The sequence below is a fragment of the Scatophagus argus genome, chromosome 6 (genome assembly GCF_020382885.2).
Source record: "Scatophagus argus isolate fScaArg1 chromosome 6, fScaArg1.pri, whole genome shotgun sequence".
NCBI classification, from domain to species: Eukaryota; Metazoa; Chordata; class Actinopteri; family Scatophagidae; genus Scatophagus; species Scatophagus argus.
Genome location: NC_058498.1, coordinates 12,232,787 through 12,260,254, shown reverse-complemented (window position 1 = coordinate 12,260,254; position 27,468 = coordinate 12,232,787). Strand labels below are relative to the sequence as shown.

The 27,468-nt window shown below is 40.2% G+C and overlaps 3 protein-coding genes across 8 annotated transcripts in view; 1 reads left to right on the top strand and 2 right to left on the bottom strand.

The window, feature by feature from the left end:
* The window catches only part of usp13 (ubiquitin specific peptidase 13), a 28,847-nt gene extending 8,784 nt beyond the window's left edge, over window positions 1-20,063 (bottom strand). The window contains exons 1-16 of one of the 6 annotated variants that reach the window (XM_046391532.1): window positions 19,639-20,063; window positions 17,536-17,661; window positions 15,516-15,576; window positions 13,070-13,191; window positions 12,089-12,231; window positions 11,078-11,262; window positions 10,721-10,818; window positions 10,435-10,625; window positions 9,717-9,788; window positions 8,114-8,207; window positions 6,432-6,557; window positions 4,911-5,064; window positions 4,316-4,490; window positions 4,124-4,212; window positions 3,443-3,565; window positions 193-216 (exon numbers count right to left, since the gene is read on the bottom strand). In XM_046391532.1, coding sequence (XP_046247488.1) covers window positions 193-216; window positions 3,443-3,565; window positions 4,124-4,212; window positions 4,316-4,490; window positions 4,911-5,064; window positions 6,432-6,557; window positions 8,114-8,207; window positions 9,717-9,788; window positions 10,435-10,625; window positions 10,721-10,818; window positions 11,078-11,262; window positions 12,089-12,231; window positions 13,070-13,191; window positions 15,516-15,576; window positions 17,536-17,661; window positions 19,639-19,749 — 1,894 coding nt within the window. In that variant the 5' untranslated portion in view covers window positions 19,750-20,063. Of the gene's footprint in view, window positions 1-192; window positions 217-3,442; window positions 3,566-4,123; window positions 4,213-4,315; window positions 4,491-4,910; window positions 5,065-6,431; window positions 6,558-8,101; window positions 8,208-9,716; window positions 9,789-10,434; window positions 10,626-10,720; window positions 10,819-11,077; window positions 11,263-12,088; window positions 12,232-13,069; window positions 13,192-15,515; window positions 15,577-17,535; window positions 17,664-18,532; window positions 19,102-19,170; window positions 19,310-19,638 lie in introns of those variants that run through there. The other 5 variants (XM_046391533.1, XM_046391530.1, XM_046391534.1 and 2 more) reach the window with 5 other exon arrangements.
* A 1,086-nt stretch (window positions 20,064-21,149) lies between these two features.
* ndufb5 (NADH:ubiquinone oxidoreductase subunit B5) lies at window positions 21,150-24,227 on the bottom strand. The gene is made up of 6 exons (XM_046392752.1): window positions 24,070-24,227; window positions 23,584-23,666; window positions 22,913-22,979; window positions 22,721-22,782; window positions 22,211-22,317; window positions 21,150-21,368 (listed from the first exon to the last, which is right to left on the bottom strand). The coding sequence occupies exons 1-6, from the start codon at window positions 24,185-24,187 to the stop codon at window positions 21,248-21,250; spliced, it is 558 nt and encodes a 185-aa protein (XP_046248708.1). The 5' UTR covers window positions 24,188-24,227; the 3' UTR covers window positions 21,150-21,247.
* Window positions 24,228-24,426: 199 nt separating this feature from the next.
* Window positions 24,427-27,416, top strand: mrpl47 (mitochondrial ribosomal protein L47). Its single transcript, XM_046392839.1, has 7 exons — window positions 24,427-24,583; window positions 25,531-25,679; window positions 25,809-25,869; window positions 25,943-26,039; window positions 26,134-26,264; window positions 26,867-26,962; window positions 27,090-27,416. The coding sequence occupies exons 1-7, from the start codon at window positions 24,441-24,443 to the stop codon at window positions 27,199-27,201; spliced, it is 789 nt and encodes a 262-aa protein (XP_046248795.1). The 5' UTR covers window positions 24,427-24,440; the 3' UTR covers window positions 27,202-27,416.
* Window positions 27,417-27,468: the final 52 nt, after the last annotated feature.

Here is a 27,468-nt window from a genome sequence, read left to right as displayed (position 1 = left end):
TGGGGAGATTTCTTTATCAAAGGATGATTTATCAGGGAACGAAAGGAGTCAGCCTAAAATTAATGGAAGTATAGAGCAGCTGCAGCACCTGCTCAGGTATACGTGGTATCCATCATCAACGCTTTGTTCCTCAAATACATTTTCTTGCAACAACTTATACATGCAGTAGTGAGTAGAAAATGAAATACTTACAGTCGATGGAGCTCATGGAGTTATCTGAAAGAGGAGAAGAAACTTTTTTTCAGGTGAAGGCACATAATGAGATCACAGACTGTAAAATGTTTCACATACTTTCACTTTTAAGGATGTAACAGATAGAATTTACAGATAATAAGAAAACCAAACTATAGAAAATCTTCCAAACATTTTACAAACAAATAAACCACAAACATTAGCTGCTGGGTCCATATTAACTTCCCATACTTCCCTCCTCTCTGTGTATTTTGTTCATCATTCCTATGCTGAAATATTACTATTAATTAACTGAGGAATATGGGAATATGTAAGCACAAGATCAGCTGAAATAATGAAGGGCTTAAAAGTAGATTCTGACCAAACTTAAAATGAGACTATGTAACTTCTGAAGGAAGGAACTGATTCTTCTTCTTACAAATGTAAAGTTGAATTCGTAAGTAATAAAACTCACTCTTGCTTAATTCAGTCGATGCTGCAGCTTTATGTGATGCTTTAATGTTAACACACTTTGAACAGATACGTCTATAAAATGGACACTCCTGAATCAGTACTTTGGATCAGGACTTTGACTCGTCTCTACTTATGCCGTAGTTGCTGCACTCTGTTTGAACATTTATCATCATCCTGTAATCGCCACAGGGGCTGCTGTTAGTCAGAATTTATATGGCTGCACTTTATTGTGCAACGCTGATCATGATAGGGATGTCCTTTCAAAGACGGGGCCAGTTTTAAGTTAGCTGCTAAAAAATGTCAAGTTTTCAAACACTTCCTGGGGGCTTTGTCACTGCCTGCAGTGAGGAGACTGTCCCCCTCACCGTTCCCAAGTGCCGCAATCAAAAGGAGTCCTGCTCCTGGTTCAGTTTTTGAGATGCTTTTCCAATTAAGTTATCCTAGACAGTGAAATCTTAGCAACGTCAGTAATACCCACCAGGAGGAACGTCCATAAATTATCTGAAGGTGTTGGGTTAATAGTTTTTTGCACTGCTTTCTCATTCCCAATCTACTTTTACTCTGTGTGGACATGACATAGTTTTTTGCTTTTCATGTTTTTTTTGTCTTTATCTGAGGCCATTTTTAGGCACTTATGTTTAAAAAAAAATGACTCATTAAAGTCAGTTGGTGTTTATTTAATTTCACAGTCTTGTCCCTTCCTCCCTTTTATAGATCATTGATTCTACATACACAGTTTCTTCAGACTTTCAGGTTAATCGTGAAGGAGACCAAAATCATAAATCTCTATCTGTATGGTTTGAGCAGTTTTTAATTGGTTGTTTTGTGCTTACAAATGTCAGAAAATGGAAATAACAACAAAAAAAGTGTTTTGTTTTTTTTTGTAGTCAATTTTCTTAATGGCCTGAAATGACTGAATGCATGCACAATACACACAGACCAATGAGAAATAATGTGTTTCAAGTTGGATACAGGAAAAGACATTTGTGCTCTGCTGTGTAATCAGTGAGAAGCACTGAAGCCTTCTGGAGGCACAAGGGTGACCAATGATTAATCACTGCCGATACCAGCTGGGGGATAATGGGCCAGTGGTTCATTTGCAACCGACAAAACTCATCATATTAATGTGAAATAAATAAATAAATCGCAAAATGGAGTGAAAGCAGCACATTTCACAGCTTAAACTGCATGATTTACACACTGGTACTTGTTTTAACCAATCTGTAGAAAGAGAAGCTCTGACATGGGACAAGAATAAAATAAGTCTTCTAAGATAGCTGCGTAGTTTGCTGCTGTCAGACGCAGATACGCAATCCCACCTAAGCAAGCTAGTTTCAGCTCAAAGAAAGGAAGTTTTTAATGTGTGAGACTGAAGAATTCTGAGTGGAATCTGCACTCTTCCAAGAAGCCAATTTCATGTTTTTGTAGGTCTGAGATAGCAGGTACAGCACATAACATTCAGTCCTGAAATATTAAGACACACTCAGACAAACATGTTCAGATCCTCCGTTTCGCTTCCTGTCCTAAAAAGCAGCTGGTTAAACGATTCTGTAAAGCTCTCAACAAAAAAAACCCCAAAAAAAATGTCTGAGTTTGTCAATGTATGAAGCACAGCAGCAGATGTTACTGTGCTCCTTGGACCCCTTTATGTGTTTGGAGCTTGAGATGGCACAGAACACTTTGTGCTTCACGCCTGCTAAAATATTAAGGAGGACACTGATAACTTGATGTAGCTGAACTTTGTGTAGGAGGAACAGAGGAATAAGAATTACAGACACAGAAAGACAAATATCACTAAGCAAACAGCCCGATGTAACTACATTTTGAGAGGCAAAAATCCTGCCTGTATTCTAAAACACACTCTCTAACTTCTAGTAGGTTAATACCAGAGCTCCAGGAAGTGCATTACAAGGGGATCTCATAAAATCATTATAACTTATTAGGCTCAGCCACACTGTGAACACAACAACCTTTCAGTAATTGATTGAGAATGCCTTTCCCGTGGGATTCCATTCAATATGCCCCGAAGAGAAAACTTAGGTGGCTCTGAGCAGAACATCATATTACAGACAATTTCACGGATCATTTGTCTCTGTCACAAAAACACCACACACCTCCCGAAAAGGATGTTAGGTGGCCGCTCTGGAACAACACACACATATGAGTCAGTTCTTATCAAAGCAACTCACCAGTTTGTTAGGGGCAAGATGGCATAAGCTGTTACATATTTTGAGAGGTTTTTCTAATATTCTGAATGCTTAATTTATATCAGAGTGGACAAATTTTGTTTGGTTATGTGGATAAAAACACAAAAAAAATAAAAGTGCTCACGGAAAACAGTGACCTTTAAAATTAATAAGAGGACTGTGAAGCTGAACATGAACGGCCAAAAATGCCCCCAGTGGTTAAGAGTGCCAGTGGTATTTATATTCATGCATGCATACAAATACCCCCGTAGGCAAGTGTAGGTGAGTCATGAGAGTTTAGGACCAGCGGATCGTTCTTACTGAATTCTGGGTGAGAAAAACTAATCACTCTCTGATCTGATCTGAACCGAATGTTGGCACTAATGTTTATATGTAAATATGCAGGAGAAATTAATAACAAAATGTCATATCAGATCATCTTTTTTTATTATCCTCGTTGCAGTCACAGCGTTCTGCCTTGTTGAAAAGTATCACAAAAGTGTGTTGTAAGCTGCAAGCCTGCATGCAAACACACACACACACACACACACACACAGCGGAATAATTTCCCTGTTAAACCACTCTTGGCATAAAATGGACCTGCTCTGTACCTCTGGTGTCTTCTGGCAGCACAATGGGAGGCATGAGATCAGGCAGCTCCTCTTCACCCAGCTGCAGCCCTGTGGCCCGCATCCGGCTCAGATCCAGAAAGTCTGGGACATCTATGGCCAAGTCTGTGCACGAAGAAGCAAATATAAAACTCCAATGAGAAATTTATCCACACACAAAACACTTTGCTGTAAGGGAGATACAATGATTTTAGCCTAAAGACTTAGGGCGGGTAGCAAATCCAAAGAAGTACCCCTTTTCCTTATAAAACCTCTTATGAAGACAAACATTTCTTAATGTTTCTTTTATCCATAGGTTGCCTATTGTTGTGTTTTAAATGTTGGAGTTTTTCATCAAATCTAGGTCTGCCATTGTGTTTTTGAGCATAGGTGGTGCCACACCATGCCACCATTTTTGAGTCTCAAAGTTCCCACTGAGGAGTGAAAAGATATGTGGGGACAACTTGACTAGATAATAAGTAGGGACTCAGGCCTATGAAGATGCTACCAAACTTAATACACTGACACTGTTATGAGGAGTGAGTTGGAACTGAACTGCAGTTTGATGGTGCCCTCTGCTGGGCATTTAGAGCTCTACACTGAGTCATACTCACAATAACTGAGTAACAACATTGATGGGACATTTTAAATCCCATTCACCAGTGAAGGGTGAAAGACAGTTACCTAATTTCTTTGGCACCCAGTCAACCCCGAATGTGAATTTCTTGATCTGCACAACCAAATACTCTGGGAAGGAGGCAAAACGGGACGTTCTGTGGAGGAAAATGACAATTTTGAATAAAGTGGGATTTAACAGAAGCTGGTTTTAATTTAAAGGTGCGAGGCTGAGGTGTAAACGGGTGGCCCTATGCTTACTTGACTCCAGCTGACTTGGCCTGCAGCGCTGAGCTCCAGAAGTCGGGGACGTTTTCCGGCTCTGTGAAGGCCTGCACACATGCGGTGAAGGGGATCCGGGCCCTCACTGGCTCAGGAGGAGCCCGCATGTTCTCCTCAGCATCCTTCCGCTTGGCCTCGTACGCAAGCAGCTCCTCTGGTACAAACAAAGACATTTTGAGCAAATCTCTTCAACAGCCAAATCAAGGGTGAAACAATTAGTTATTTAACATGTTCATGTACCATTTAAGATGGATGCTGACAACACTGACATCATATTGATATTGACCGTGTGTGTTTTGTCACGGTTAATATATGTCACTGTTGTTAGCTATATCTTTTAAAGAGTGTGAAATCACATAAGCAGTCGTTTTTCACTCTAAACTACACTGCTCACAGTCAGGACCTTCTGTGTCACATCCAATGAGTGTGTTCCGTGAAGGACCTGCTGATTCTCCGAGTCGCTGGTGCCACCTGAGCCCAGCGTCATGCCAGCTGCACCAACCAGAGGCGGCTGTGGCTCCTCAATGACAACAGTAAGCACAGAACATTTTTGTATGCGTGCATACTCCTTTACCGCGATTGGTGGCCGCCTCTATGGGGGCTGGCAGCTGGATGCAGTAGTCCACCCGCTGAGTGTAACGAACCCGACGTGTCTGGCAGCACTGAACTCGCTCCTCCACCAGGAAGCGGAAGACATCGCTTGGATTCTCGGAGCCCGCGCTGTTCCTCTGTGAACACAACAACATACAGGGAAGATGAGAGGGTGAGTTCAGATATTAATCTCAACCTCACACCACGTGATTAAGCACATATTTCATCTTGATAACATACGCTTTAAATATAGACCAGAGATTAGATCCAACCTTGATAAAATATGATATTTTCTTCATCTTTAATGGATTCTTTGCACATACCATTTTTTTTTATTTCATTTTTATCACAAATTTATTTTAGTCTACTATCAGTTAATTTTTCTTTACATGAGTCAAATGAAATCTTACAGGCAGACATGTTGTTGTTGCTTGAGGTCTGAAATGTAACTCTATCTATAAGCTATTCTTTGCTGTGGTCTATTGCAGTCTCCTGGCATGACTTTGACACAACTCGTGTTTGGCCCAGATCTCTTAATACAGTCATTCATAATGTAGACGCATCTCCTTAATATAGGAACCGCCTCAGTTGACCGTATGCTCCACAATGGAAAGGTGTTGCATCTTTTCAGAATCATAGGCACATTAATCATCATCACTGATCACTGCCTCTGTTTCTGCTATGAACAGAAGGGGTCGCTGAAGTTTAGACTGTGTTTATTTGAAGACTGTGATGAAGGATTGTCTCACAACTTAACACACTTTGCACTGTAGCCTTTCTGCAACCCAGCCCTTCTATTCTAAGGAGCAACAGAAATACACAAGTTATAATTTTACGCAGTCCAAGTATGCAGCCTGACATCGACAGAGGAAAATGTTGCTGATGGTGGTGGCTTCAGTCACGTTGTCTATGTCTGGATAACTAAATCAGTATCTAGTTCACAGACAGCTGTAGAGGTGAGTAGAGTAAAGGACAAGAGGACAGTACAAATCAGGTTCGAGCACAAGGCCTTCCATAGATTATACAGTGAATATGGTGAAAGTGAGGCTCAGAGAATCTCAGCTGAATGTTATGTTGATCAACCCAAGATGAGGCAAAGGAAGTGTCGGGTCCAAGTCAGGTCATGAATCACGGCTGGCGCAGAATAAGAAGCATTATCTCCCCTCCCTGTGTAACAGATAGCACTGAGCTATATTTACCCTGGTTGAGAGAGAGACATGTCAGAGCACCCCATTGCATATGTACCAACCGAGGAGATTGGTCCTCCCCTTCTGTCTGTCCATGTGTGTCATGGGTCAGGTGCAACACACCCATTTTGTAAAAATATTATTATTTAATACTATGATACTATGGATAAAATTCTATTTTACAAGGTACAGTCAGTTCTGTGAAAGGCAGTATCCATTTCTTTTGTGTGCTGATTCATCTGTGAAGGTATATTCACTTACAATCACCTGTTTGTACATTTGAATATATTTTAAGCCAGAGGTTTAGCTTCACTCACCTCCACCAGGTTGATCATGTGCAGGAAGAGCTCGTGGGCATCTTGTTGTCTGTTAGAGGAAAACTCTGGATGTCCCCTGCTGACCAGGGCCTTCAACATGCGTGGAGAGATGCCCTTCTGCTGGTGCTGGAATGAAAACATTTGGGCATGAAACACGCGGACTGTGCATGGGCACTCACCTGACTCAAAGGGAAGCGTAAGATAAGACATCGGACCAGAGTTGAATGTTACAGATACACACTTGAAGCAGCACCAGGGTGGACTCTCAGTGCCAGGATCTCTACAGGTGAATTACCAGTGACAGTACAAGTTTTGCATGTAGAAACAGATACAATAATGAATAATCAATCAATCATTCACTGCCTCGCAAACGGCTGCTACAAGTTAAGCTACAAATGTCTTCAAAAAAAAAAAAAGATGCAATCCTTCCCTGGTAAATGGCTTTGAGGTACAGAGCCTGCTAAACACAGACAAAATATTAAAAACATAAACAAAAATGTGTCTGGCTTATTGGTCTGCCACTGAAAGTAATCTTTATTATGTCACCAAACGGTGGAAATGATACTCTGCACCCCAGTGGTGTGAAAGATGCACAACACGCAACACGCAACTATTCGAAACAAAGATCCCCACAAAAGAAATCTTAATGCAGTCGTGATACTGGCAGCCTGTCACAATAACAACAGTTTTTGTAGTGTAAACTGAAGGTTTTTTTTTTTTTTCAAAAAAGGCATGACATTTTTGGAAATACATTCTCTGGTGGACTCAGTGGATCAGTGGATGATAGATAAGTCCAATGTGGAGCAATTCCTACAACATCATGCCAGTATGCAGGCCAACGTCTTGGCAAACAAAGTATCCAAATTATTTGCAGGGGATTAAACTTAAAAAGCCATTTTAATGAGAGCATGCACTGGGTAATATAATGACCTAAGCATGCCAACTCAGGTCCTCCAATATCTTCCCACCCGTCAACATATATCCAAACCTGACTCCACCATCACATGTGCAGGAAATGCAGGATCACAGCTCTGCCCTATCAATTACTGTGGCTGCTGAGGCTTAAAAGAACCATGGAGCTTGCAGACCTAGTGCTGCGTCCCATTATGCTTTAATGGTTTTCCTCTCCTGGTTTCCAGGCAGCTGTGTACTGTGTGGTTGGAAAAGGCAATGATTTCATATCATGTGCATACACTCCCTGTTATTTTAATTACCCTGTTCAAGAACCTGAGAGATTGCAGGAATCGCAAGACAATCATTAAGCACAGCTAATAACTGTGAAGATATTAAGCAGCAACGTGGGGATTTCAAAGCTAAACGCAGAACTAAAGTTGTGCCTGGAGCTGCGTTCATAAACAATCTGAGCCGCACATTTAGGACTGCAGCCAGCAGCTATTTTCAGACTAAGCGACAAAGGTCAGAGCACTACAAAACTAAAAATCACGTCCTTTTCTTTTTGTTTCAATCAAAATCTCTCCAGCTGTCACAGTCACAAAAAAACCCTCAAGTGTTATACTGCATTACAGGCGGTGTTTCATGTTTAAATTGGGAAAACGTCAAACAAGGAGCTTAAACTTGAACCTGACAACCATAACAGTTTGGTCACTAAATGAACTCAGTTATTAACATGCTTCTGTCGGTTATGGACCCAGTTTGGGAGCTGGACATACCCAGTTTAATACCTTCTGTTCTTCTTTCATCACCTGTTCAATGAGCTCAGATTTCATGGGTGGTTTGGCGTACTGGCCTGAGAGCAGTCCATGTCCCAGTTTAGCCCTGTGGGACGAAAACAAAGGCATAAACACTACAGCGTTTCATCAGGTTTTCAGTATTCTTGGGGCAGTTTCTTGGAAGACAGACCCTGAGGGCACGTCGGTCTTTACTCATCAGAGCAAACGTTTCAAAACCGTCACACACCTGGGGCCTGTTTCACTATTCTGTTTCACAAAGCTGACTCCAGTAACAGACCTTTCAGGAATACATCAAGTTTTATTCTCTGTCTTATCCTAAATCCTTCCTATTCTTCACATTCTTACAATTTTGTTCATCATTGGTTGCTCCTGCAGATGTGGTATCTCAAATCCATGTTTCTCCTTAACTGATAACAAAAATGTTTGTTATTTAGTCAGATTACATACAGTATAGCCTGTATAGAAAAATCACTTTTAATTCACCATACCACACATTAACCGTAGAGGGCAGTATCTCAACCCATTTCAGTACCATGAGTTTCAAGTGTCACTTGTGTCAGGGTCTACAAAAGCTTATATTAACATTCATATATATTTTGTATTCTTTTACACATTTTAAGAATGTATGAAAACAAAATATAAGCAAACTGGGCATTGTGTTGATTTTCACTGTAAAACACACACAGCATAAAAGGCTCTCTAAATATCATGATCCCTTTCATTATATTTTTTCAAGATACCCTGGTCAAGAAACCTGCCATTTTATATTATTTGACATTTATTTAACCAGGAAGACCTCGTTGAGATTAATCTCATTTTACTGGCCAAGACAGACCTTTAGATAGTGTCAGCTGTCTATGTAAAATTATTATACAAGAACTACAACAAAGAAGACCAACTTAAACAATATGTGTGAACAGGGGGTTGCATCAATTAAAACAATTAAAGTTTTAAAAAGGATAATCAAATTATTAGGATGATTGGGATGATTTTCACAATCATAACTGTGAGTGTGGCCTTTATAGTATATTTTCTGAATCTCTCTCAGCATTTTCTTATTTATCCACTGTGGTATCAACTGCGTTAACTACAGGCCACAGGGCAATATATTTATTTCATTAGTTTAATCCCACTCTGCCTTCAGTGCTTTTAAGGGAGGGGTCATATTTAATCAATAAGGGCCCAATGCATTAGCACATGCAGATTTTCATTCTTAATGACTGGATTTGTACTGACAGGCTAAATTATAAACACTAACAGTGATGAATACAAACACATTTTTCTGACAATTTGAAACATTTGTTGCTTCACATAACTGATGCTCATCGCCTGCCTGGCTAAGACTTGACTCACCTTTCAGCATGTCCACTGGCCTGTTGCAACACACCGGCTTACATGACAAAATGCACCAAGTATTTACCACAACATATGGGGAAAAAAAAGGCTTTCAACCCAACAAAATATATATTATTTATTACCATTGCCATTGATAAGATACAACATAATCTCCCCACAGGGACAGCAGGAGTTGGAGAACACCTTAACTTGTCTTGTGTACTTGAACACTGCATTAGATAACACTGGAGTCACTTACATTTGTGTGGCAAAGTCCTGGCTGGGGTCAAGTGGTGAATAGTCAAATATCCTCTGAAGATTTCCCACATACCTAAAGATCAAAATACATGTCACCCACACAGACACAAGACCCTTGGGAACACATGATGTTGTACTGAGAAGACACTAACACCTTCCACAGGAGGCCATGTCAGTTATTTAAATACCCAAACATGTTTCCAGAGAAGTATCCGTTCTGTGTTACTCTGCATTTCAGCCAAAAGTGTAAGACAGTCAAAAAAAACAAACAAAAAAATACAGACTGCCTTCAGTAATTATTGAGTATTGAGTTGACAGAATAATTAATAACTGACTTTAACTTGAAGTTAGTGACTAAAACTGACTAAAAATGTGGGTCACATAAGGATGTCCATCATGTTCATATGAACTACTTTGCTTTGCCAGCGATTGCTGTACTTTGTCATTATGTGATATTTACAAATTGCAATCATTTGAACCACTGCAACTCCTTTCCTATGCTGCATACGGACTATAATCTGCTTATCTCTGATTATTACAACACTGACGGCCAAAGACACAGTATTCAGTATTAAATTAAAAAAGCCCATGAAATCATGTTGTGTTCTTTCTTAATGACACCCAAAGTCATTAAGATGCCCATTTTGCGCTAAAAGTGCTATGATGTATAGAATATGAATAATAAAAAAGTGAGTGAAGTGTTGTCACAGTATACTCACGTTCTCTGGAAATCTGGGATGCTGAAGAGGACCTGCATCACTGTGCTGAGGTAGCAGCTGTTTCCCAGGTTTTTGATGCCCGTGTACCCAGAACCAAACACCGCCTTCAGCTTCATGCCCGACTCCTGGATCACCTCCCATTCACTGACCCGCAGCTGGGAGCTGTTGTCTGTGTGGTGGCCATTCTCTGTCTGAAGGCAGGGAGAGAGCTCAGTGTGAAAGCTGTAGCTGCAGTAGCTTCACACTTTGGTTGTTGTTTGGATCGTTCACAGCCAGGACAACTTACTCTTTTCTGCATCTGCAGCATGTCTATTCCAAAGTGTGACAAGTGCTCTGATATGTGGGGGTCCAAAACAGCTTCCTCCTCCTCAAACGAGTAGACATCTGAAACCAAATGATCGGAGATAGGCCTGATTTTTAATCTGACATAAGATATTTATTACATTACAAGCACCACCACGTTATTAGGTAAAAACGCGCAATCTAATGCAAGCCAAAGGTGGTGCCATCCTTGCAGACTTAAGTGAGATAAAGGTTTATAATCACCTCTGAGTACAATGTGATTAATACAATAAATATGATCATATAAATATGACTACAGATTCATGTGGCAGTTTAGATAATCACGTCATGTGTCTCAAACCTGCTCCATCTGGTGTGATGGTGTCCAGTTTGACAGCCAGGGGGTAGTTGGTCTCTTTGTAGTGCTCCAGAGCATGGCCGTTGCCTCCGCTCCCATCAAAGAACCACTTCCCACAGAGCACTGCACCATCCGTCAGGTTCAGCCACAGGTTTTCTCTCATCTCGCACTTCTGACACTTCCAGCCGCTGAAAGCAAAAAAAAAAAAAAAAACAAAGACAGAGACTTTTGTTATTGTTGTGTTGTTTTCATTTTTTATTGTTTTGTTTTTTTTAATCCTGCCGTCATTCAAAGATTCGGTGAAGGACTGAAAAAATGTGTTCTGCCCCTCACAAGCAGGTGCAAAGGATAAGACTGGCAGTTTGAGTGTTGACTGGATGGAAAAAGACAAAGACACAAAGTACTGCAGTTATCTCTTGAGTTGCGTATCTTAAAACGTATCATGCGTATCATGCCAAGACAAAAATTTAAGCCTTGTAGGAAAATGTAGTACACTGCATTATTCTTGACTGTTAGGCTCCAATGACAGATGGGCACTTCAAGGTGACAGGCAGTGATGAATAGCGGAGGTGTTTTAAGTATCCTGATGGTTTGCTTAAATTAAATAAAGGTGTTAAAATCATGATTCCTTCTTGCATCATCCAATATCATCATTTTGTAACAGATTACCACTGTGTTTGCTGTCAATTAATCTCCATAGGTTTGGACACACAAGCACAAGTGCTGCATGGCTCTCCAAAAATGTAACTTTTGCATACAAACAGAAACCAACTTTGACAATTATTTGAATATTCTTTCTTACTGCCTCTGCTTTCCTGCTTTGGAGTAGATATAATTTAATTTCTAATTTTTGTGTTTTAACATTAACAAACACACTGCTTAGAAGGCTAAACCTGCTGAACAAGTAACATAACCTATCGCTGTCTCTAAAGTGGCTTGTGGTTACTCAGAAATTTAAGGCTTATTGTATAAATGACACAGCGTTTTATCAGTGTGGCTTGGTGCCTTTCATACCTGGGAGGGATCCTGACCCCATTATCCAGCTGTCTGAGGCTCCTGGCATGTCTGGACACCTGGATCTCCTCCTCCCAGGATTCAAGCTCCTGTTTCTTGTAAGCTGATGGTGCATTGAGCACTGCGTCACAGGCGATGGTCACCTGAACATCACATGAAAGAGCAGAGACAGAATTAACTTCTGTGAAGCAGATGCGACTGAAGTCACCCTGAAAATATATCAAGGACCTTTTGGTGCATTTGTCATATATATAAATATGTTTTTATTACCGTAGAGACATTTGTCTTCTATCAGTGAGTCTTAAACGTCGTCAGTAACAGGAAATAGAACGGACAGTTGTGGACATGCAGGATCTATGCAAGACGCTGTGAAGTTGTGCCACATAAAGCAACTGATACAGCAGAGGAAGAACGGCAGTATGTTGCTGCTGTAGTGCAAAAACAAACCATGCAAAACAAGAAGTAACACCACAATTTGTACATTCACAACATTCAATGACTCATGCATAAAATAATTAGAAAATGCAAGCCCCTACGACGTGCCAAAACCAAGCCTTATCTAGTGTAGCAGCTCATATGGCTCTAAAATCTAAACAAACAGAAGTGAAATGTCAACTCTGCACTCCTTGCAAGCAAATGACACACGAAGTACATGTCTCACAACTGACATGCACACCTTCACAGAAAGTGCATCTAGTGATTCCCCGGAAGCTTTTCTTTGCACCTTCAGTAACTTTTAGATCAGTTAAGAGCTACCAGAGGCGAGGGGAAACCCCGAGCCTCCACAAATGATATTCTTGAGTGCAGAGTTTAAAATGTGTGACCATAAAACTCTCACTGAAACCCAAACAAATTATGGGATTCAGGCTTTTAAGAAAAGAATGAGCAGCATGTGTGTTCAGTGACAGGGAACCACTGAGAGCACCCTCCCATTGACATGCATGGATACACACAGAGCCCGTGCAGCAGCGACTCACTGACCAGAGCGGGCAACTCCTCAATATTTGGCAAGGGGATCTCGAAGTGGTCTGGAAAAATGACAAGCTTGGCCTCGTCCTCATATTCATAGTCCTCTCCATTAAAATCACGGTTGAGCTCTAAGTCTACAGAGCAGGAAGTAAACATCCAATGAGCTGTTGTTAGACAGTGACTGCTGGCTGACGTTAGCCGATAGTCGTGTTGGTTCTTGGTTATTTTTATTACATGTTTGAGTGTGTGAGGTCTGTTCTTTTTAAAAATCCTGCAGTCATTCAAAGACTCACTAAAGAATACCACAACAGTTTGATGATGGTGATGAATCCTTGAGCAGGAAAACCATCAATGGCATCTTTTCTTTCTTTTTTTTTTTTTTTGACAGTGACAGGATGACTTAATACAACGCTGATGCCTTTTTTGCACAGACACAATACATGTGAAGTTATAATTAGAAATTCATCACACCCTATTATCACCAGCAACTAATACTGAGGAGTCCTATGGATGGTGTAGCTGTGCAGCTACTACATGCTCATTTCTTTATTCATCACATTATCTGAACTAAAAGATGCTGCTTGGCATTGGTTTGACTACGGTAACTGTCTGGTCTATGAAATGCAAGAAAATGGTGATATAGTGCCCAGCAAAATGTTTCTAAACCCCACAATGACATCTTATTTTGCCCAGTACCAAAGACATTTCGTAGATTAAAGAAAATGCTCAACTTTTTTCAGAACTGATTCAAAATTTCAGTCTTTCATTTCTCCTCCTCCTTTTTCTCTTTAAAGCATTGTAAATGTATTAGCACAAGGTATGTGAAGACATCACTCTGGGCTATGGGAACTTTCAGTGGTTATTTTTCACAAAATTTTAGACCAAATAACAAAATCAGTGAACAAAAAAAATAACCTCCTGATGAATCGAAAATGAAAATAATTAGTTTCAGGCATTGATTACAGTCAAGTAAGACAAAGAGAGGTGTCAAATTCTCATAAAGAAGAAGTTGGAACCAGAATAACCAGATAATCAATTCTAGATAGTCAATCAGCTAGAGGATTAATCAACTAATAATTTCCGATCTAATGAAAATGTCCAGTCCAGAGAGAGCTTCTCCATATAGAGCTGTCCGTTCTGCACTCCAGCTTAAAGTCGTGTCATGACTCACGAGAAACACGATCAGGTTATCCCTGACATTGTTATTGTGTCCACTGGTTTCATGGTAACATCTGACATCACAGCCTAGCAGCCTGATTACATCATCGGTCTGGTATGGAGATGATGGCGGACACATACATGCCCTCTTTTACTTCAAAGATCCAAAATGGACAACAACAAGAGCCATCCCAGAGAACAAACAAACAAATTTCTGTTAGGAGTCAGACGTTGGCTAGAAGGGAGATCGAACGTACATCAGTCAGATTGAGGGCAGTGGATAGGAAAGCCAGTTGAACTCTGGATGATAAGGAAAACGGAACATCAATTAGACAGAGGCTGAGTGGAAGGAATTCCTCCCCCGCCGGGCCAGCCGCGACCGAGAGACACCTGGTCCTCTCCGAACAGCGTCATAGCTGCAGTAGAAGTGTGTCGGCGTAGAAGGGAGGTTGACAGGTGGCGGCAGCTGAGAAGCCAGAGACCAACCACCCCCTCCCCACACAGAGGAGGAGGCCGGGGTTTTATTTCAAACAGTTACCAACCACATATACAAATAAATGGGCTATATTTGGCGCACGGGGGGAGGAGGAGGAGGAGGAGGAGATGGGAATCATCATGGGAAATATCTGACGCTTTGGGTAAAGGCCGGCTCAGGGGGAAGCTGGCAGGTCACCACAGTGTAACAAACAATAGCACCAGCTTGTACTACAAGGGGTCCTCTCACTGGAGAGAGGTGTTTCTGACAACACAAATCACACTTACTTTGATATTTAAAACACCGGCTTAATGCAAATAATCAGTTTGATGCACCCCTGGCTATAGTTAGTACTTACTTGTCATATTAACATTTTAATTTAGAAAAAAAATGCTAATTGTTGGCTTCATTTAAATAACATTTGCAGGCCAAAAGAGGTAAAACGTTCCAATATTGTCCCCCGCGTTGTGTAGCAGAATTTGTTTTTTTTCATCCTTTGTGCACCAGATTATTTAACACAAACTCAGATTTATCTTGTTGGAAGTAGATACATTTAACTCCACGTCGACCAGCTACAACACGGAATGTTAACTAATTACACATTGTTGTATCAATGTTAATCTAATGATGTTCTACATAAACAGTAACATATAATCATATATTTTACTTTTTGATACTTCTGGTATATTGTTTCTAATAATACTTGAATGCAGAATTTTTACTTGCAAGTGTTGCAGTGTAGCTATAGTGGAACCGCTGCTTTTACTGAAGCAAAGGAGCACTTCTTTCACCACTGCCTCTCACTGACAGTCAAGCCCAACTTACCAAGAAACACTTTTCCATTTCTTCGTCTGGGGATGGCGCCTCCTGCAGCTCCTGTGGCTTTCTGTGGGGAAACAGGAAGAAAGAGATTAAACTGGATCAAAGAGCCTTCATCACATTAAAAACACCTCACATGATTCTCTTTGTAAAATGCTGGAAAAAAAGAATGTTGTGCTTTGCTGTGACAGCAGGTCCACATGGCTGTCATTTTGTTAGAAATAGATGCTGGATGTTGCAGTTGCCAGGTCAGGTTACAAGGCGAGGGGAAAATCCCCTCCATGTCATGGTCAAAATTAAAGAATGACAAATGAAACTGCTTCACTTGTACACTTTGATTTGTGGACTTGGAGAGATATCATTTACAGTATGTTAACCGTCGTGTCTGGGCCTGTTTTGGGCTTGCAGAGTGTGCCAGCATCTTTCTTTTCTATACTACACACTTAAGAGTTATAGAAGCCTTGGATAAAAACAATCTTGAATGGACTGGTAGATCAACATTTTTCAATCACCAAACAAAAGTAAAGCGAATCCACTAAAATGTCAATCTACCGGCAGTAAAACAACCAAGTGCCACCAACTGGTTTCCTGTTAATCCTCTCAAGTTCAGGTGACTGCTTCCCGTTCACTCAGCAGGCAGACAGACAGAAAGACAGAGAATGCTGACACACTCACGACCAAGTGGACTCATGAGAAAATAAAAAAAAAACAGCAGACACAGGAGCCTGCAGAATGTGAGCAGCTGTTTCTGACCACATCCAGGCATGGAAATAGCAGCTCTTTACAAAGCAGAGCTTATCTGAGGGCAATTAGAGCCAGAGAGAAAACATGGCAGCAGCTAAGACCTTTGTTGTTTACCATCAGCTTTTTAAAATGGGTTTGTCTGGGGTCCTGCGTTGAATTATTATTTTTTTATTCATACAGGGATGGACAAAATAACAGAAACGCTTTACAATATAATGCAATCCAACATACCGTAACACTATCAAAAACTTCAGAAGTTACTACCGAGTTCAAAGTTTGCTTTATAATTTCCCAGCTGCAATTTCCCAGCCTGGGATCAATAAAGTATATCTATCTATCTATCTATAATTTCCAAAAATGTCTCTTAGAAATAACTATATATGGGTGGTATTTCTAGCGAAAATAAGAATTTCCTTAAGAAAAACACTAAATATGCTTTCATTATCATTGGTTATCTGAAACTGTCTTTATATTAAATTGCACACTTGAAAACAAATTTTATATTTTTGCATGTCCAGTTGACCTGGTTTTGGGGTTTTGCTGGAAAATAATTTTAATTAATGATTTAGAGGCGTTCTATGTTAAAACTATCTCTAATTTCCACATAATCAGTACCAATTCACCAGGTTATTTCAGGGTAACAATTCAGAAACAATTAGGAAATGAGGCAGGAGAAAGCATTACCAATACAGCCACAAAGAAACAGTACGAAAGGTTATGGTTGTGATATGGAGAGTACAGAGAGACAGATACAGAGCTGAAAACACGCAGGTCCAACGAAAAGGCTTTTCATCTTTCAAAATTAAATGTCGATGGCCAACAATCTTAACTCCAAGCATATGCAGGGCACACAGCGTAATTCAGTCAGCGATATTCAAAATCAGGTCACGCAGTGTACTTTGTTATCTAACGCTCCTCACTGTATCGCACACTTACGCAGCATTTAACCTGTAATCCTGACAGCGAAAATGACATGGTCTAATTACTGAAAGACACACAGGACAAGTGGTTCTTTAATAGTGGAACGGGCAGCACTTTACTTTCAGTCTTGTTATTTAGCTTTTAGTTTAAATTTTGTTTTTTGTTTTTTTTAAATGTATTGTATCTGACTTTCCTGTTCTATTCTTGAATCGTATAATCTCATATTAGTTCTCTTTTGCGTATGATTTTTTTAATTGATTACAAAGCCCTTTAAAACTATAATTAATAAAAGCAATATATAAACTGCGGTGCCACTAAAAATAAGTACTAAACACAAATACAGTGCAGGCGTAAAACGTACCTCTTTGACATGTCGTTTGAGGTGCATGTAAACGCTCTGTCCTGTTTTGCGATAATGTCTCTCCACGTGTTCTCGTCCAAAGCCCAGGAATGTGTTCATACACACATACAGGCCTCCCTCTGACTCCTGCACGCAAAAACAAACAGCAACAGTGAACAGGAGCACGAGATGAACAAGCATCAACACAACAGCTCATTTCACACATTGAAAAGTGCACATTACACAGAAATTCTCTTATATCACACAGGTCTGAGTCTCTATTTTGTCTAATTTCAGAGTAGCTACAAGGCAGGTTTATTCTACTTCCAGTGGCTCCTATCTCCACATATCTATCCTAATCCTTCTACTACCTGGCTCTCTAACGCTAAACATTTAACGCAACATGTACAACAGCAATACAAGAGAGAGATGTGTGCTGAAGACTCTGTGAACACATTTTCAAAAAGACCATCTTGCATCCTGTCAAACAGCCAAAAGTATGTTGCAGCACTCTTTCACAGAAAAAAATAAATCTCACTTTTATGGAGAAAACGCCTGCTGCTGAAAAGCTTGGATTTCACTGTAAATCCATGAAATCACAGTCACATTTTACATGTTATTTTAGCTGAAGAATGGCACAAAAATGGGATTAATCTGTGATATCTGGCTTCATACAAGGAATTTGATAGATTAATTTGGCTGCTCCTGTTGTGTGACATTGTGACAAAATACTTTTAGTTATCTTTTAGGGGCACTGGGGACCTGCAGGTTTTACTGAGGTTTAAAAACTCACTAATCTTATTCCTCATAAAACTGTTGGTGAGAGTCTGTGGACTGAGGCCCACACATGTCACATCTGGGTTGGCTTACTGTATCTAAAGCAGCTTGCTACAAGACATAAAGGCACATTCAAAAAATATCTGCACGTGACCAGTGATGCACATTTAAGGTGTTTTAAACACTTCAACTTGAGGACTGTCAGACACCAAATATACCAAGAACACCATTGACAACTAACCTAAATCTGCGATCAGTGGAGGCCTTATAGACCCCTGTGATAAACCTTTAAGTGGCCCAGGGTGACACATGAGCTTCAACAGCGCAAGGATAAAAATAAACCAGTCCTGGAGCTAACATGATAAACTCCAGACAGCTGAGTCACCTTTAAAAACGGTTTCAGCCAAGAAAGTAGGGTTTTTTTGTTAGCTGCTGAATGTGTTAAAAGCCGAGAACTCTTTTCAATTTCTGTTTGCCTTTAATACAAGTGCAGGAAAGGTTGAACTGTGCGTCAAATGTAAAAGCTGTAAAAGTTTTGAAAAAAGTAATACACCTAAATAGTCACTGTTTTGACACTCTATCACTATTAATGGTGGTCATGGGGTCATGATAACTCTCTGGGGAACAAAGAAGACAAAATCAAACTTATGTTTGTTTGCTCATTGTGAACTCACTACTGGGCACAGCAATGAATTTTAACTGCATAAATAACATAAACTGATTATTATAGGCTATCACAGACTAAAAATAAAAACAACACAAAATTAAAAATACTATAAATTAACTTTTGTGAGCATAAAATGATGGGTATATCGTATGTACGCGACAAAGACACTCTTTAAGTTCATTTTTAAGACAAATTATAAATTGCAGAAACACCATGAGGTGAATGCAAAAGCCTCGCCGAGCGGCACACAACAGCTGCTTCCTACCACACCGCGGCCACAACCTGACATGGCTGACAAAGCAACGCAAATTAATTCAAGGTCCACGGCAGGTGCGTTAGCTTGTCTCGTTTATGAGCGTTAATGTGGCCTGAACTCCCCGCACAAAGGGGAGTCCCCCCTCCTCCTCCTCCTCTTCCTCCATCCCTCTCGCCTGAGATGTAAACAACATTTAATTATTTATTTTCTTTCAAGTTGACGGCCGCGGACACGTAACACACATTACAGCAAGATTCGTGTGGGTCCGTGCCAGGCTGTCAGCCCGCTTCCGACGCACATCAGCCCCGCAAACATCCAGCTCGTGTCTCGGCGCGTGTGTGTGTGTGTGTGTGTGTGTGTGAGGGAGAGAGAGAGTGAGAGAGAGAGAGAGAGCGAGGGCGGAGGAGGGAAGGCAGACACTTACTGGAGAGTCGAAGGAAAAGGTGCACTCGCTTTTGAAAACCCTGTCTCCTGTCCTGGGCACCCTGATGGTGGGCATGAACGGGACCAGCAGCTCTCCTAGGTCTGCAGCCATCTTCGCATTCCTGCTTCTCGCACCACAGTGCTGCGGAGCCACCGGAGCAGCGCTGTCAGAGGAGAGGATGCTATTTTTAAAGCGCTCCGTCTCTACATTCCTCCAGCCAGCGGGATGTGACGCTGAAAAACATAAAAATAAAATGACAGAGGGGTGGAGGGCTGGCTGCTACACAGCCTGCAAAGCTAAGGCCATGAAAGCTAATCTTGCTCGTTTGTTTTGGTTTTTCTTCTTCTCCTTCTTCTTCTTCTTCTTGTAGAAAGCAGCTATGCCCTGCGCAGATATTTCAAGTCTAATGTTGACTGTGGCGACGCTCTGTGCACACTGGGATATTTTACCAGAAGTGCCCCTCCCACCTCTGAGGATGATTCATAAAGCCACCCACACTTACTACAGCACGTTTCCCCTTCAGGGATTCAGGGAAAAGCATGATTGTGAGGTGCGCTTTGAGTTTTAATTAATAGCTGCTGATTGCAGTGTCCTTCAAGCACAACAAAAGACTGTATTTACCTGCAGAAGCTTTAAGATTAGGACTCGTTTAAAAAATGTCTCGGAACGTTTTTTGGTTTGTAGTAAATAAATGGGTGGAGGTTACGTTTACCAAGAGACACAGCAAAGGGCAAATTTCGGGTACCGTACAATATATGATCAGTATGTTATTTCCATAAGGCCCTTTGTCCATCCGACAACATAATCCTGTCTGCACAACGCTGCCACCTGGTGGGCATTCTCATTAACTGCAAAAAATGTATACAATTAAAACTGATTTGCCAATATTGTACCGATTAAATGCTTATTTTACAGTATAGATAAAGAATGTTGTATAGAAAACAGAGACAGATGTAATGTATCTGGGACAGCTGCGCTTAGGCTCTTACATAGAGAGGAAATGAACAGAGCAAAGCACGATCACCCAAACTCATGGGCCTGTGTGTGTATGTATTGTACATTACAGTTACTGGCATAAAGTGTGTACATGTGTACAACTGGCTGACCCATTTCAAATTCAAATTGTTGTTTCAGTACTTGGAGAGGAAAGGAACCCATCCATTATCTGCGCCTCTTAATCCATTGCAGGCTGGAGAACATCCCTGCAAATACTGCAGGGATAAGGTAAGTAGCCAGTCTGTCACATGGCTGACAAATGTAGACAGATGAACAATTAGGCAATCTACAATCTCCAATTCACCCAATGTGGATACTATTGGACTGTGAGAGGACACAGCACCCAGAGGAAATCCATGCAAACACACAGAGAACATGCAGACTCTACAAAGAAAGACCTTGAACCATTTCTATAGGCAGCAATGTAACCTAATCCACAAAGATTTCACTAATTGTACTCACTCAAAACATTCCTTACAGCATGATACCAATAAAGATACTGGAAGCCAAAAACATCAGAGTACATATAGATACTTTATTTACGCAGGGAGGGAAAAAATGTACAAACAGTGAGATTGCCCAGGATGATGGACCAATGGCAGACGTGTCTGGATTAATTGTCAGGTGTTGACTTGATGCTGTTGTCAATTAGCTCCTTGTTGAGACTTTCTACCTGGAACCAGGGGCCGTCTCCCCTCATCCTCATCTGTCTCCGCGCCTCCATCTGCAGCAGTCTGTTGATGACAATCAGGCAGCAAATTAATAAAATCATAATTCAGAAATGGAAAAAAAGAGAGTGACTTGTGGATCCCAGAGTAATGAAAACAACTCCCTTCACTCACTTTTCACAAAGCCTAGAGAAAGAAAAAATCACGACATCTTTCTTCAGAAATATCCAAATTTCCTTCCTGCTTCTTCTGATTCTCATTAAACGCCCTTGTGTGACTGAACTAGACTTAGTCCAAACAGAATCTAAAAATAAGTGTGTTGTGTATGTCTCTGCAGCCCATATTTATGTCAATCCTGCTTCGTGTTCAGGTGTCTAGAGACAGGACTTGAGGGATTTCTTTTTTTTTCCTGCACCATCAGAGTCCCAAAATTAAGGGTTAAAGGAAAACAAACAGAGAGCAGGTGCTGATTAATTTGAGATTTGTTTCCATCATGACAAGAGTTATGGAGAGAATTTAATTTTCCTCAGTGATGCATCAACAGGCCGACGCTCTTTTTTTTGCATGGTCAAATATCGAACAACAAAAACTGTTGTGTGGAGTCAGATGACTAGATCAAATTCAATCAAACATGCACAAGAATCTGGTATGGTAAGGTGTTCAAAGAATTCAAACCTTCAAATTAAGCAGTTCAGTAGTGTTGAAAGAAATATCACAAAATTATTGAACTGATCTCTTAAAACACATAAAAGCTTAAAGCAAAGGCATGACTGACTGTGTTAATAAAGTACCAAACTGCTAGCTGTAGAGCCATACTGCTGCTGCTGAAGTTTAAAGACAGTTAGAAATCGTATTGTACCATAACTATTTTCTGTCCTACGACATTACATACCAGAACTAACACTCACCTGGCATCTTCCTTCTCTTTCTCTATTTGGAGTGCAGCCATCACCTTTTCATAGTCCTTTGCAGGATCATCATAGATGTTTCGTGCAATCCACCTGCTGATGGGGTGCTGCAATGACACACAAGACAGAAGTCATTTTTAATTACTTCAGGTATTTGAGCCAAATGAACAATCATTTCTTTTAACTGTAGTCATCCTTCAGTTGTCACTATTATAACACTAGATTTCATCCTTTTACAATTCTCTACATACTACAACATGAATGAGAACTGTACTCAGATTCTTCACTGAAACATATATAATCATAAAACTGTTTGGGTCCAAATAATACTTAAAACCGTGGTCTGAAAATTCCACATAAAACATTTACTTGTATGTGGTTGCAAGCATTCTGGTATGCACACACTGAGCTACTCAATCCCAAATTTAATACATGCAGCCCATCTTTCCCTGAATCAGGGTTCAGATCAGTGACACAAAAGTACACTGAGACAAGATATGAGGTATATACCTTGTAGTACTCCCAGTACTCAGGTTCATAGCCGTCTGGAATTTCAACCAGTTCTGCCTCACCTTCACAACACAATCACATTCAAGGTGAATTCAAAGTAACATGTTTTTTTCTTTACTCATTAAATCATGTATTTAATTGACAAAATAAAGTATTAAAAACAAAAACACTTTAAAATCTATGGTGACTTACCAATGAAGAGATTCACACATGTGACAACGATAACCACAGGAATGCCAGTCAGCAGGACATAAAATCTCTGAGGAAAAAAAATGAGAGGACAAAAGGAAATACTTAAAATTGTAACGTTGTTCTGCATGAGGACTGATCAAAACTGGAGGTCTCACCAAGCCACCAATAGTAATTGCTGACATTTTAAACGTGACTTTTATTTCATTATGTCGCACCTCTATATCACAGAAACTACAAGCACAGAAATAAGAGATTCTGTCCACGTCGGTTTGAGGCGTGCTATTGGCTCAATGTGATATTAATGGCTCAACTGTCTAATCCTGAGCTAAATGCAAGGCCTTCTGAATCAGTGCATTTTCATTTATGAAATCTAAATATTAATATGACATGAGAATGTCCAAACATCCTCTGAAATAAGGGCCATAATGAGCATGGTTATTTATTAGGTTTGAGTAACCTGAGTAGCATTACATTCTAGTGTTTTAGTATATTTTTTTCAAAATTCAAAAGTGCCACTCAAATGCCTTGGCTATTCAAATCCAGCTCCTTAGAAAAACTGACTGCTGCTGGCATCAACCCTGTTACCTATTTAATGCAGCTCCCAAATTTGGCTTTGGACAACCCCTTCAATTGCCATGATCACAGACATGAGACAATCTTACAGTACTCACCAGTAAGTTCAGAAATCGCTTGTCATAGAATTGAGGGGGGTTGATGACAAACATTTTCTTTCCATGACCCCAACGAACTGCCACTGCAAGACAAGACAGGGGATCATGAAAATCGTGTGAAAAAATGTTTAACGTGCAACTTGCCAACTAAATAAAAATATAACATTTATGGGTCATTTTGTCGTGGTTAAATGGGGAAAAATTATAAATTTCCATCCAAATGCAACAATAAATCTATTATGCCGACAACCAAATACTATTTGCGCCACTGTTTAGAGTTTATACTGTCACTGGCTGACAAAGAAAAGCGAGCAACTATTTGAAACTATTGAAGTGCTAACATATCTTTTTTTGTTGACAGCAGGACAAACGTTACTAGCAAGCTAGTGTTAGCCAGCTAACAAGTTCCAGCGCAAGGTCAAGAGAAGAGATGTCCACCTTTATGGTCAACTTTCTCAATCTTTAAACGACCAGGATGTTTCTTACCTTTATCGGTCCGCGGGATTGTGCGGGTGAGTAAATTTGCCACATTATTTCCACATTTCAGAGGACCAAGTCTGGCTGCTAAAGCAGCAGCAGACCTGAGAACACTCATTCCCACCATCGCTACTGTGGGAGGACGTTCCAATAACACGATCTGTGATTCGTTGATGAAAGACTGAAGCGCAAATCGCCATATTTGAAAAGGGCAGATATGTTCATTTATATTTTAGTTGAGTAATGTCATATACAAGTATATGATACTATTAACTATATATACCATATAGGTTTATATATGTCATACATAAATATTTTGGCTATACATAAAATATATATTTGCTTCAGAAAAATGCATGACGGGTAATGTGGGGAGGTCCATGACAAAAATGGCGGCGTCCTCATCAGCAGGACGCGTTTTGACTCTTTGCAAACAGTTTCAAAATGTATTTAGGATATCTTCAGCAATAAATACTCCGCATTGTACTGCTAATGTAACCAGGTTCCAGCCTTGTCTTTACAGGTAAGAAGCTTTGCAGTGTATAAAACATGATATATAAGCGACATTAAAATCAACGTGTTCATAGCTGACACTGCTCCTCATTGACGGGTTGGTGTAAAAGAGTCATTTGTGCTCGTTGACTACGAATATAATAGTGTTTCGTTTAAATTATGATTTTTAGAGTTATAGGTTGGACTTTTTTCAATAAATGACCCTTTATTAACTTTATTTATAGACAGGAAATCAGCAAAGGCTACAGGTAAAACACTAATCTGGCAGATCAACAATGCAGCTCCCAGGTCCTTTTTCAGGACAAATCTTTCTCAGATTACTTCTGATGGTATCGACTGGTAAGATGGCAGTACCAGCTTCAGGCTCATTTATCAGATATTAAAATGTTCAGTTCAGATTGTCTTACAGAGTCCAATGTTTACTCTATAATCTGTAAACGTTTCCATAAAATTGAAACTCCCAGTTTCCGACTGTTAGTACAGTAACGGAATAGTATTAGTAATAGTAGCATTGGATTAGCACAACTAATTGCATAGTTGATGTCTGCTGTTTGTTCACCTCATAATAAGCATCTTAAGTTTTTGCCTGTTCAAGGTCAATGTTTTTGTATTGTCTGTACAACCATGTATGTGTGGTAGATAGAGCAATGAAACAGCCTTCTTCCAGGATGCTACTCCATGATTCTCCATGATCCTTCGCCTATGTTTTAAATTGTCATAACTGTTGCAAGGATTGTTGTTTTATCTTCTGTTTGGTGTTGTGTACATAAATGAGTAGTTAAGAATTCTCTAAAATCAAAGATGCACACAGCACTTCTTTTAGGATTATCTCGGCTGCTCACTGAAGGAGAAACTTGCTGAAATTCCCATGAGGTGCAGTCCGAAGGAAGGAAAATTACATTTAAAGTAAATTATGCATTAAAGTCTTACTATGTGAATTTATTTTGCAATCACTAGGGAAAAGTCTCCACTTGCTGCCCTGTCTTGCTACGCCTCCAACAGCACTGTGGGTCAGTTTCGTGCCCTTCACACAACCATCAGCAGAAGAGGGCTGGAGGAGTTTTTTGACTACCCTGAGAACTGGGGACTGACCACCGTAAAGTCAGGTAAAACACCCAAGTATTTCACATATTATGTAGCCAAAGAGCTGTGCAAAAGAACCCGCCAGGCACCATGACAAGCATTTCACACTCATATTTTGTACTTACATTCTATATATTGTTATAATTTTGTAGGTGCACCGTGGACCGCAAAACAGCTGAGAACAAAGAGCAATGAAGATTTACACAAACTGTGGTAAGCGCTGTGAACGCTGGTTCTTCACGATGTAGTAACACTTGCTGTGTGTGACGCTCTCATTCTGTCTCAGGTATGTGCTGTTGAAAGAAAAGAACATGCTGCTCACACTAGAGCAGGAAGCAAGAAGGCAAAGGCTTCAGATGCCAAGTCCAGAAAGAATAAAGAAGGTCACTTTTACTGTTAAATGAATTACATTTACTTGTACATTTGTGGGTGTTGTTTATGTTAAATTATGTAAATCGCCCTGTCGTCCTCCTCCAGGTTGACCGTTCGCTTGTCAGACTGGAGACAGTGGTGAAGGAGAGAGAGACTGCACTGCGTCTGCTGCAGACAGGACAGGAGAAAGGCAGACCAGGAGCCTGGAGGAGCAACACATTGGGATATGTCTACTGGTGAGGGCAGAGCTTCTGTATACATTATGTCACACATACACGGCTCTTAATTAACACTTTGCTTGTTTGCACGAGAGCGCAGGTGACATTCTACTGATGTACAGGTGATGGCGGTGACACACTATGATATGCTGAAATGTACCAGCAAAGGTGGGCTGGAAGAAGCCTGCAACTAGCAACCGCTGATGTAAACAATGCTGAATTTAAAATACCTTTACAAAAGCGGCGTTGTGTATGATTTGTGAGGGCTCAGTTGTATTCAACAAGTTTGTTTAAACCCATGGATAAAAACAATGTATTTTGGTGAATAACAGTAAATGTGAACATATTTTTTGTTTATTTTTAATGAACTTGACCAGGATACTTTTAACTCAACCAGTATAATGGCTCATGCAATAGGGATCATTCTTAATGCAGATTTGAGTCAAATTAGTTAAAAAAATAATTAAACCCAAAATTAGATCTGGTAATATTCAAAAGCTCCACAGCCCCACATGCTGATTTGGCTTGCTTGTAGTATCTCTTAAAGAAGAAATGAAATGAAAATGAAATGAAAATGAAATTTGGCACGACACCACTCACATTCGTTTTCTCTCTGTCAGGTATCGATTCAAAGAGTATGCTATTCCTTGGTACATGAACAGAAGATACAAGCGAAAGAAGTTCTTCACACCCAAATTTGTCAAAGAACACATCAGGTAAGATAAGGACATTCGGCACACACAGTATTGTGCTGTTTTACTATATGTAAAAGATTCACATGTAGAGAGAGACGTTTCAGAAATCTAAAAGTCCTTGTTTTTCACATATTTTTCCGTCTTGCAGGCTGCGCATAGAGAAGCATCTTCGAGAGAAGGCCAGGAAAGCCAATTTAGAGAAGGAAACTGTGGCCAAACTGAAGGAGAAGATTCTTGAAATGAAAGTTCCCGCATCATGAAATTTCAAATGCATGTTTTACAGATGTTCTTGCCAGCTGTCAGCCAGGCGTCTGTCCAGACACAACGTCCTTTCCAATTTTATCAGAGTCAAAACATCTGAATCAGCTCATATTAATTACAGGAAGACTGTCTGAAACTGTTGTCCTATGTGGAGTATGACTGTACTTGTCCAGCTGTTATTTGATCTTATAAATTATGCTACATCAACTTGAAATGTTTTGGTTGTTGTTTTCATACGTAATATTAAAACACATCTCATGAATGGT